At 38.8% G+C, this 11,304-nt stretch overlaps 1 protein-coding gene across 1 annotated transcript in view; it reads right to left on the reverse strand.

The window, feature by feature from the left end:
* The window catches only part of LOC140211034 (transketolase-like), a 45,080-nt gene extending 34,312 nt beyond the window's left edge, over positions 1-10,768 (reverse strand). Inside the window, exons 1-4 of the mRNA XM_072280396.1 lie at positions 10,476-10,768; positions 6,200-6,317; positions 3,289-3,402; positions 796-893 (exon numbers count right to left, since the gene is read on the reverse strand). Coding sequence (XP_072136497.1) covers positions 796-893; positions 3,289-3,402; positions 6,200-6,317; positions 10,476-10,582 — 437 coding nt within the window. The 5' untranslated portion in view covers positions 10,583-10,768. The remainder of the gene's footprint in view (positions 1-795; positions 894-3,288; positions 3,403-6,199; positions 6,318-10,475) is intronic.
* Between the last annotated feature and the right edge of the window lie 536 nt (positions 10,769-11,304).

Raw genomic sequence — 11,304 nt, forward strand, 5'->3', positions numbered from 1 at the left:
GCGACCCAGGAGATGGACCACATAAAAAACCTCCAACTCAGAAGCATTTTAGATTTCGCTCCTAGCCAGCGACATGCTACGTTCAAGCAAGGAACACTCAATCACTTTTTTAAAGAAATAAACTGTAAATGATGATTGCTAATATTCTTGAATGTTTTTATTTGTTGTTTTGTGTATTAAAAAGCTTTACTAAAAATTAATTTGTGTTTTAATTTCTACAGTAACAACAACCCTGATTTAGCACGACCCCGATTTTTTTGCGATGACATTTTATGGACCCAAATGATCGCGTTATAACGGGGTTTCACTGTACTATTGATGTTCAGGTGTGAACAAGGGATTTAATAAGGAAGATTTTTGACCAGGTTAATACCAAGAAATTTTCAAAAGGGGAAACTAAAGGCACCATGTATTTAACATTGGAGCTGGACTATTTAGCCATAAAAATCAGAGAAGTTTCTTCACACAAGAACCAGTGGAAATATAGAACACTCTGCAAGAAAAAAAAAAGAGGCAAATGAATTTTTCTAGACAAATAGTAATAATTTTCTAGTTACTCCACTGATAGAAATCAAAGCTAATGATGGCAGCCTAATCTTGTTGAATGGCTGAACAAGTGAAGGACTGAATGTCATGATGTTTAGTGCAAATTTTGAAATATCAATGTGTACAGCAGGTTGCAATAAAAAGAGAAAAATCTGCATGCATGGCTAAAACTACAATTTTTGTATATAAAACAAAAAAAGAAAATGATTTGTTTTTTTAAAGAAAGCTTAATGATATAAAAATGATCACCTGGCTTTATCAAAATATTTCCCAGTATAAGCCATTCCTGCAGCAGCTCCCAGACCTTGTCCTAAGGATCCAGTAGCAACGTCAACAAAAGCTTGTTTCTGAAAAAATGACAGGAGACAAAGTATGACAATAAAACATGGGACACAATCCTTGAGTTTTAAGATAGCTATAGGTAAGGATAATATGGACCTTGCAGGACAGTATTAAATTGGAGTAGGGAAGTTAATTGCAATAGCTGCCAACATCTGACATATGGAGGGTGCTTTAAGACCAAATGCAGTGTACAGAACAGGTATGTTTCAGCCAGAAGAAAGGACAAGGATGGCAAGGTAAGAAAACCCTACATGTCGAGGGAGGTGTTCTACTTGAATCTTAGGAAGCTAGAATCAAACAGAGACCTTGAAGTATAAAAAAGCCAGAAAAGAAATCCAGAAGGGATTTAGGAAAGCTCAGCTGGACAAGGAAAAGTCTTTGGCAAGTAGAATTAAAGAGAATCTCAAGGCATTCTATATATACACCAGGAGCAAGAGGATATCTAGGGAAATGGTAGGACCACTCAAGGATAAAGGGGAGAAACATTTGCTTGGATGCAGAGGATGTGGGCAAGGTCCTTAATGAGTATTTTACAACAGTATTTATGAAGGAAGAGGACATGGAGGATAATGAGATTGGTGCCGAGAGTATTAATACACTAAGGCATTTTGTGTTGGGTCTCTTACAAGAGCATTAAGGTGGTTAAGTCCTCAAGTCCTGATACCTGAGAGAGGCAAGTGAAGAGATTGGCGGGGCTTTGACCAATATATTTGTGTCCTCTCTAGCCATAGGTGAGGTCCCGGAGGACTGGCGAGTAGCTAATGTTGTTCCATTCTTCAAGAAGGGAACCAGGGAAAATCCTGGAAAATATAGATCAGTGAGTCTCATGTCAGTGGTAAGGAAATTACTGTAGAACTTTCTCAAGGATATAATTTATGAGCATTTGGAAAACCATTGCCTAATTTGAGAGAGCCACATGGCTTTGTGCAGGGCCAATTGTGCTTAACTCGACTGAGTTTTTCTTCCACGAGATTACGAGGGTGATTGATGGAAGGTACAGCAGTGGATATGGTCTACATGGATTTTAGTAAGGAGCATTCCCTCTAAGCTGTGCATCCACACAGTAATTGAAATGCTCTCATGCACATCAGTTGTTTTGCTGTGCAGCTGGAATTGCATGTAGCTGAAAAAAAGCTTACAAAATGTGAAAGATTTTATCTGTTGTACTGCATTTCATTTATACTCTTCAATTAATATCAAAAATGTGATTTTTCAATTTTCATTCTAAATATTAACAGTATGTATTCTACAAAAAGAAACATTTGGAGTTCCATGTGGCATTCAGGTAGTGTAAACATTTCACACTCAGAGCAATGGTTGGCCCACACAGCTGTAAAAAAAAATTTCAAGGAAACATTGGCAAGATCCCTAATGGGAGGCTCATCCAGAATATCAAGATGCATGAGATCCATGGTGAATTGGCAATCCAGATTCAGAACTGGCTTGCCCATAGAAGACAGAGGATACTGATCAAAGGGACTTATTCTACCTGGTGTTCCACAGGGATCTGTATTAACAACTCTGCTGTTTGTGATATACATAAATAGCTTGGATTAAAATGTAGATGGGCAGGTTAGGAAGTTTGCATTTGATACAAAGATTGGTAGTTTTCTGGATAGTGCAGAAAACTAGCAAATAATACAGCGTGACATAGATCATTTGCAGATATGGGCAGAGAAATGGCAGACAGAGTTTAACCCAGCCAAATGTGAAGTGTTACATCTTGGCAAGTCAAAGGTAAAGAGAGAGTATACTGTTAAGGACAAGAATCTTAACAGTGTTGATGAGCAGAGGGATCTTGGGGTCCAAGTTCATAGCTCCCTGAGCTATACAGGTTGATAGGGTGATTAAGGGGGCATATGGCACCCTTACCTAAATATACCAGGATGCTGTCAGGATGAGAGGCACTGAGTGCAAAATTCAGGAAATTATGTTGCAGTTTTACAAGACTTATTAGGCTGCATCTGAAATATTGCATACAGCTTGTTGCCCCATTATAGGAAGGATGTTGAAGCTTTGGAGAGGGTCCACAGAAAATGAACCAGGATGCTGTCAGGATTAGTTGGTGATTTGATTACTAATTTAATTGGTTCGGCACAACATTCTGCACTGAAAGGCCTGTTCCTGTGCTGTACTGTTCTATAACAAAGTGCTGGAAAGAAGACAAATGGAGACAAGTATTTTTATATCCCCCAAAAAAATATGCAGCAGCTTCTTTCACTTTGCTTTGGACTTTTAATTTCTTACAGCGGTCAAAATAAATGATGTCATGCCTTAATAATGACAGCTGCTACAGACTCCAGTGAAATTAAAAAGTATTATCCCTTTCCATTCCACAAAATAAAGTGCACTAGCAAGTGTTCCAAAAGTACATGAAGATGACATTTCCTTAATACTCACTGGAACAGGGTGCCCTTCAAGAATGGAACCCATTTTCCTCAGTGTTGCTAACTGATCCAGTTTCAGGTAGCCAAGTTCTGCCCAGACAGCATACAGTATTGGAGCTGCATGGCCCTGAAACAAGAGTTTCAAAATATGTTTTTAAAGCTTAATTTTGTATTTTTATAAAAACTGTATCAAAGATAAACAAAGTTACATTAAAGTCATTGGGGCAATAATACTTATTATAAGAAAATATATAAGCATGAAAATTTGGCCTGTTCCATTGGCAGTCTATAGCAGACTCAGCTCTAAATGTGAAGGCCAGGCAAGCTCCACTTGAATCTGTTATGTGGGAGCCAAACTGCTGAGTCTTACATTAGTGGTGGGGAAATTACTGGAGAAAATTCTAAGGGACAGGATTTATGTACACTTGGAAAGGCAGGGCTGATTAGGGATAGTCAGCATAGCTTTGCAAGGGGAAAATCCTGAATCAATAATTTTATTTAAACATTCTTAGAAGGTAACAAATGAAGTTCATGAAGACAGGCTAGTAGACATTGTTCATATGGACTTTAGTAAGGTATTTGATGTGGATCCAGATGGTAAGCTGCTCCAGAAGTTTTAAAGTACATGGGATCCATGAAGTTAGCTCAGTGGTAGGAGGCAGAGGGCAGTGGTATAAAGATTTTTTTTTAATTGAAAGCCTATAATTAATGGTGTACCACAGGAACTGGTGCTGGGGCTTTGTTTTTTGAGACATAGACTAACAACCTGAATGTGAATATGAAAGTGAAGTTGGATATTATTAGCAACTTTGCAAATGACAAAAATTGGTGAGAGTATGGATATTGAGTTAGATCAGCTAAGGCTACAACAGGATATAGAACAGTTGGAAAGTTGAGCAGAGTATTCACAGATGGGTCTTAATCCCACCAAGTGTGAGTTGTTGCGTTTTGGAAACCAAATAGGGATAGGACATAATTATATTGCATTTTGCAGGGCATTAAGGAATATTGATAAAAGAAACACCTTGGAATCCAAGTCCATAGTTTCCTGAGAGCAGCAAAAGAGGTCAATGGGCCAATGAAGAAATACCATGCTTGCTTTCATAAATCATTGCACAGAATATAAGAGTTCTCACATTATGTTGCAACTTCACAAAATACTGGTAAGATTACACTTGGATTATTGTGCAGTTTTGGTTGCTACAAAACAGGAACGTTATGATTGTTCCAGAGTGTGCAGGTATTCACCAACGCGTTGTCTAGATTGCAGGACTTTAATTATTGGGAGAGACTGGATAGGTCGGACTGGTTTCTGTTGGGAGTGAATAAGGCAAACTGGCATAAACAGGATACAGTGTATGTAATCAAAATAGATTTCCCAAAGTAGGACTATCAAAAACAAGAGGCCAAGTTTGTTTAAACATATATACACGCAGATAGTAGTTGATCTCTAGAATTTACCGCCAGAACAGGTGATAGAAGCATTTAGACAGACAGTTAAGATACAGAAAGATAGTCCTCATGTGGGCAAATGGTATTCGTGTAGATGGGTCAAAAACAACTTAGACATGTCAAGTTAGAGGGCCTATTTTTGTACTGTTTGATTCTGGTAGCAAAAGGTGTGCTAGATAGTTCAGAATAACATTTTGATTTTGATCAATGAGATGTGCCTTATTGCTGAAAAGTGAAAGATCATCTGAGACTGACCATTTGGTTTGTGATTGTCTGCTGCCTGGAGATCAGTTTCATTACTGGCAGTGTGCAATCTGACAGCCTCATCACTCATCCAGTAACCACTCAACACATTTTATTAAGCAAGAGCAATGAAATACCACGGGAGAACAAGGCACATTATTGCATTTATTTGCCTTAGTTTCTTTTACAAGAGGTGTATAAACTTTTTTAAAACATAAAAGGCAAAAAGAGAGCAGGACCACACCAACAAAATGCAGACAGAGATACAGAGTAGGCACAGTGCATAGCAGGTCATATTATTGCTTCACAGCTCCAGTGATCCAGATTTGATCCTGACCTATGGTGCTACTTGTGCAAGCATGCCCATTTACCCAAGCTTCCTTTCCACTTTCTGAAGGTTGTTGGCTTAAATGATTACTGCCAATTAACCCTAGTATAGGTGGACAGTAGGAAAATCAGGGTGATGGGCAGGCAAGAGAATCGGTTATAGGGACACAAGTGATGGAACAGAAAAGACTCGGGGTCAAAACTGAGTTGATGGGCCAAATAGCTCCCTTCCATCCTACATATGAATAGCTGAATTTACAATTAACAGGAATTTACATTTAACACCATAGATTTTTAACATGCAACATTTCCTTGACAATTGAAAAAATCCAAATTGATAAAATAAATGGTTATGAAGGGACTAGGTGAGAGTAAGAGTTCAGCACTGACTAGAAGGGCCAAGATGGCTTGTTTCCGTGCTGTAATTGTTATATGGTTATATGAAGTACAAATTTAATGGTTTCCGAATTCAATTTCATCTTTCAATCTTGTTAAAAATTATGGCTTTATCAATGAACAATGCTGATTATTTTCATCTGTTCAGGCAAGATTTTGACCGACTGGCTGAATAAGCAAGTCAGACCTTCTTAGCTCCTATCTGACTTCAAATAACTTTGTAGCACATTCCTAAGTGAAATGTTTCGTAATTGATTAGTTCCGAAAAAAATCAGAAAGTCAGCAACCAAGATACACTCGTAACGACTTAAACTACATTTTGTGAAATGATTACATAGAAGTCTTCATTAAAATTGTATTGCGTTTTATTTTTCAATATTAGAATGTTCATAACTTATTGTATTCTACTCAAGGCTTGATAGTTTGTGTGATTATCTGCTAACAATTCAAGGCAAAGATTACAAGACTTCATGAATGACTTTTCCTTCTTACAGGATCACCATTACCTTTGAGAGTATAAAGCGATCATTGTTGGGATTCCTCGGATCTTGTACTTTGAATTTCATGGTGTGGAAAAACAGGACAGACATGATTTCGGCTGCACTGCAGCATGATGTAGGGTGTCTGTAAATCAAATAAACAGCAAGCTAACTCGAACACAGTCAGAGTCTGACGGTAATCATCTTCAACTCTGCAGCATTCCCGCTGCCACCCACATTCCAATGATGTATGTGTTAGTAGGTTAATTGGTCACAAGGGTGCAATTGGGTGGCATGGACTCATTGGGAGGGAAGGGCTTATTACTGTGCTGCATCTCTAAATACATAAATAAAATTAAAAGCAAAACTGAGTCTTCCATATTCAGTGACAATTGAAGAGATCACTGATAGATGGATGAGAATGGTGAATCTATGGAATTCGTTGCTACAGGCAACTGTGGAAGCCAAGTCATTGGATATACTTAAGGCACAGGTTGATTAGTCAGGGTATGAAGGGATACAGGGAGAAGGCAGGAGATTGGGGCAGATTAGGAAAATAGATCAGCCATGATGAAATGGCAAAGCGGGCTTGATGGGCTAAATTGCCTAATTCTGCTCCTACATCTTACGGTCTCACTTCCTTTTAGAGTAGGCAATTACTTTAGATGTGAGTAATTGCAATTTGGTATTCTGCAAAATACTTCATTTAAAAAGAATTAAATTGTGATTACTGCAGTTTCAGAACTGCATTTGAAAACAAATTAAAATTCAAGACTGATGTACACAATTATTGATAATTTTGGCAACAGTAGTCTTGGAATATATAGATTAAAAATGAGTACATCATTCTGTTTATTTATCTTATTTTGAAATGGAAAGCACACCCTTTTCCAAATAGCAGACCATTGTTTCAAAGTATAATAAATGATCATATCTTTCACACCCCATTAAATTCTTTATTTTAAAAGTTACTACACCAAAGAACAAGCTACTATAATATATAGCATTCTTCATCAATAAAATTAAAAGCTCTTTCTGAAAAATGAAAATTGCTTAACAATAAAAATGTCTTAATTAAATATGAAAAATTGTCAATAGACAAAGCAAATATCTGAACATATGGTACAGGATCAATCATTCATTGATTGGTTTATTACTTCAATCTCCATATTAGATGCAAATTATTTAAAATATTTGGCCATCAAAACCTTAATATTTATTGTCATTTTTATTTGTTGTTATCTTAAGAGGAAATGCTAGCTAACCATACCTTCAACTAATGAAAACAAAATTAATTTGTTAAATAAACAAAATTATTTGGAAACACAGGAAATATCATTTCAACAGATTAATAATAAATTGGAATTGCACTGCATACCACTGTTGCTTTTAGTAAATATCTTCCATGCAGGTTAGAGCACAGTTCATTTTGTACAGAGCATCAGTTCCACCAGATGAAATCCAAAATGGAACTGGATTACTTAAGACACATCATATGTTAAATATTAATGCTTCACATGCTCCAGTCCTGAGCAAGCCTTTCATGCTATACTTAACCAGTTTCCATCAAAATTCTGTGTCTTGCTAAAATGACCTAAACCTGTAACAATAACAGGTAATAAGAACAAAGTAAAACACTATATTAGACATTGAAACAGAAAACTAAACATTTCCTTTGAAATCTCCTTACTGCTTTATAGAGATGTTCTGGTTGATATTGATTCTACATATGAAAAAGATACAGCACTAAGTGTGGTTAATACATTTCCTATTTTATGAACAATAAAATTTACTGTCATTAATACAGAAATGCTAGAAATATTCAGCAGGTCAGGCACTAGGAGAGAAAAACAGAGGCAATAGTTCAAGTTCATAGCTAACCAGAACTGAGTTAAGTTATAGAGAAAGGGGAAAGGTGGAAGGAACTAGGAGAATATTTGAGAGAATGGACTCCCATGAAGATGACGATCAAAAGATGGTGGTGATTGCAGGTGACTTGCCTAGAGCAGATAAAAATAAGATAACAGAAGAGGGAAAAACAATAATGGAACATTTTTGATAATGTGTGTTTTTCTGGAATAACTAAACACAGAAGATTCAGCAGATGCTGGATATATTTTTCTTTTTAACCACTTCTGTTTTTCCCCTGGAAGGAAACTTTTACTTTTTATTCATGTCTAATCTATGGCAGCAAGAGATCACAGGTAATTACTAAAGGAACACCACAAGCAAGACCTTTCCTGTTTTCAATTAGGACCTATAACCTTATAATGAAGGAACAGGACCTCAGCTACCATGATTGATGAGTCTAATTTAATCTCACCTGCATGCACATGGTCTGTTTACCTCCATTTCCTGCCTGTTTGTGTCTAAATGTTTCATAAATGTTGTTATTGCGTCAGCCAGAGGGAAGTGAATCTGTGGTATCTTGAGGCAAAGGCTGGTGAATCTGTGGAATTCATTGCCACTGATGGCTGTGGAAGCCAAGTCATTGGGTACTTTTTGAGCGGACTTTGATAGGTATTTAATTAGTAAGGGCATCAAAGGTTATGGGGAGAAGGGGGCTAAGAGAAAACATAAATTAGCCACGATGGAATGGCAAAGTAGACTCAATGGTCCAACGCCTAATTCTGCTAAGTCTTATGGTATCTATTTTTGCCATCTCCCAAGCAGATCATTACAAGCATGTATCACTTTTTATATTAAAAACAACAGCCTGCAAATCTCCTAAACTTCCCCACTCATCTTAAACCAATGTTCTATAGTATTTTGACCTCTGGCCTATCTATACCTTTCAATTTTTATACACCTTCATCTCATCTCCCCTCAGTTTTAATGGTCCAGACAAAATAATCCAAGCTTGTCAGGCCCTTTCATTATAAAATATACTCAATTCCAAGCAACATTCTGGTGAACCTCTCCTGTACACTCTCCAAAGCCTCCTCTTCCTTCCTCGTGTATGGTGACTGCCCATCCTTTATATCCAATGTCCCCATTGATGGAGGGAGAATGCCTCATACCTTCATTACCACCCTATGCACTTGTTGTTACTCAAGGAACCCATGGACTTGCACCCCAAGATCCCTTTGCACATCACTGCTTTGAAGAGTCATGCCATTTACTACAAACTTCCCTCTTACACTTGACCTCCCAAATGAGCCACTTCACTTGGCAGATTAAGCACCAGTTAAACATTTCATTGCCCAAATTTCTATCTGATCTATATCCTACTGTATCTGTCAATACCTTCCTCATGATCCACAACTACCAATTTCTGTATTATTTACAAACATACTAAACAACCCATTTGAAAGACTCCCAAACAACGTGAGCTGACTATCCCAAATAACTAATCTTAAAAATGAGGAGTGTGCATTTCAGACATTCCTCAGGAAAAATCGTAAGCCTTAGCAGCCAAGCTGTACTGCCAAAGGTAATCAGCCAAAAAGATTCAGCCCAACGTTATCTGCATAGCCCAGGGATTACTTATTCACTTAGCCACAAGGTGGTCAATACTGTATGGCTAAAGGAAGCTCAATTTCTCAAATAATTATAAAAGCATTCCTTCAAATGAAAACCCTTTCAAGAATTCATGCTCATCATCTTGATAACTGGAAATACCGGTTTCCCGTGAGTTTCATTGAAGACAACTGAATAACACTCGGAAGAGGTTGAATTAAAAACTGGCGAACTAGCCAGGAATTAAACACAAGATGATATTTGTCCTTTGTTATCATTTTTTCTACTCAATTTAAATCCAACGAAAAAATTAGTCAAGTTATTGGCTATGTAATATACTGGAATATTTTGTTTAAAAATCAGGATATCGAAATTACTTCACTATTCCGAGTTCCGCGAAGGCTTGCCTAAATTACCACAGCTTTTCAGCAAACCCCCAGCGGTAGTTAAAATAAACTAGCGGTGCGGATTCATTGGGGCCATCCGAGTAGGTTTGCTGATCCACACCGACCTTGGACTTTGGGACCGAGAAATGGGAGTGCGAAAGAAAACCCAGGAAAAATGGTAAGGAATATTAAAGAAATAAGGTCTGGGGTTGCCGCCATCTCCTGACAGGCGGGCTCAGGCCGAGCAGAGGCCTCCTCCAACATGAAGAATTACTTCAGACAACCGGCACTTTGTGAGAAGGATCCCCTTTTCCTTCAGTTCCTGGTGGCCGCGTTTTACAGACGCTTCCACTTGGTGTTCAGTTCGGCAGTTTATTATTTTTTTTGCAGGGTGTCCGCGGCGGCGGGAAAACGTCGCTCGTACACTGCGTGAGTTGACCCGACGGGCAGATACCTACCCCGACCCAGCCTCGGTGGTGGAGGTGATGGAGTGAATCCTCAGCGTGTTGGCCATGTCCTTCAGGGCCTGCAGGGTGCAGGCATCGGGTCTGTGGTAGCACGCCATGGCAGGTCCGTTCCTCCTCTGGAGATACTGACAGGGAAGAGGGGTTTCGGTCGGCTGTGCCTGAAGCCAACCGCCATGCACCGGCACTGAGAAAGGAGGAGCTCAGCTCGGCCTATCGGCTTCCCATCGGCAACCTGACAGGCTGAGCAGAGGAATGCGCCGGCCCACGCTGCACGTTAACTCTGCCCACAGTAAGGTTACCCCATAGATGAAGGATTAGCCAAAGCTGACACAAGGCTTTTATCGGAATAATTAGAAGAGAGAGAGAGAGATAGGAGTCAGCAATTAAAGTGGAAGTAAGATTTGCAAAAGTGCGTGAGCAGATTGCTAAAACAGGAAGGTTTTGAAGGGAATACAATGGAGTAAGATTTTCGAAGCACACGCCGACGAAAGGATTTCCGAGGGGGTATCCAATGGGGTCCCAGAGCGGGTCATATGTCCTAGTATCTCCTGGTATTTGGCGCTGTGTCAACATTTACTCAGTGAGCACTCCCAGAAGCGTATGGAGCAATGTTCAAAAAAAATGCAAACACGAGAAAATCTACAGATGCTGCAAATTCAAACACACAAAATGCTGGTAGAACACAGCAGGCCAGGCAGCATCTATAGGAAGAGGTACAGTCAACGTTTCGGGCCGAGACCCTTCGTCAGGACTGACTGAAAGAAGTAAGAGATTTGAAAGAGGGAGGGGCGATCCGAAATGATAGGAGAAGACAGGAGGG

This window comes from Mobula birostris, chromosome 16 (assembly GCF_030028105.1).
Source record: "Mobula birostris isolate sMobBir1 chromosome 16, sMobBir1.hap1, whole genome shotgun sequence".
In the NCBI taxonomy this organism is placed as follows: domain Eukaryota; kingdom Metazoa; phylum Chordata; class Chondrichthyes; order Myliobatiformes; family Myliobatidae; genus Mobula; species Mobula birostris.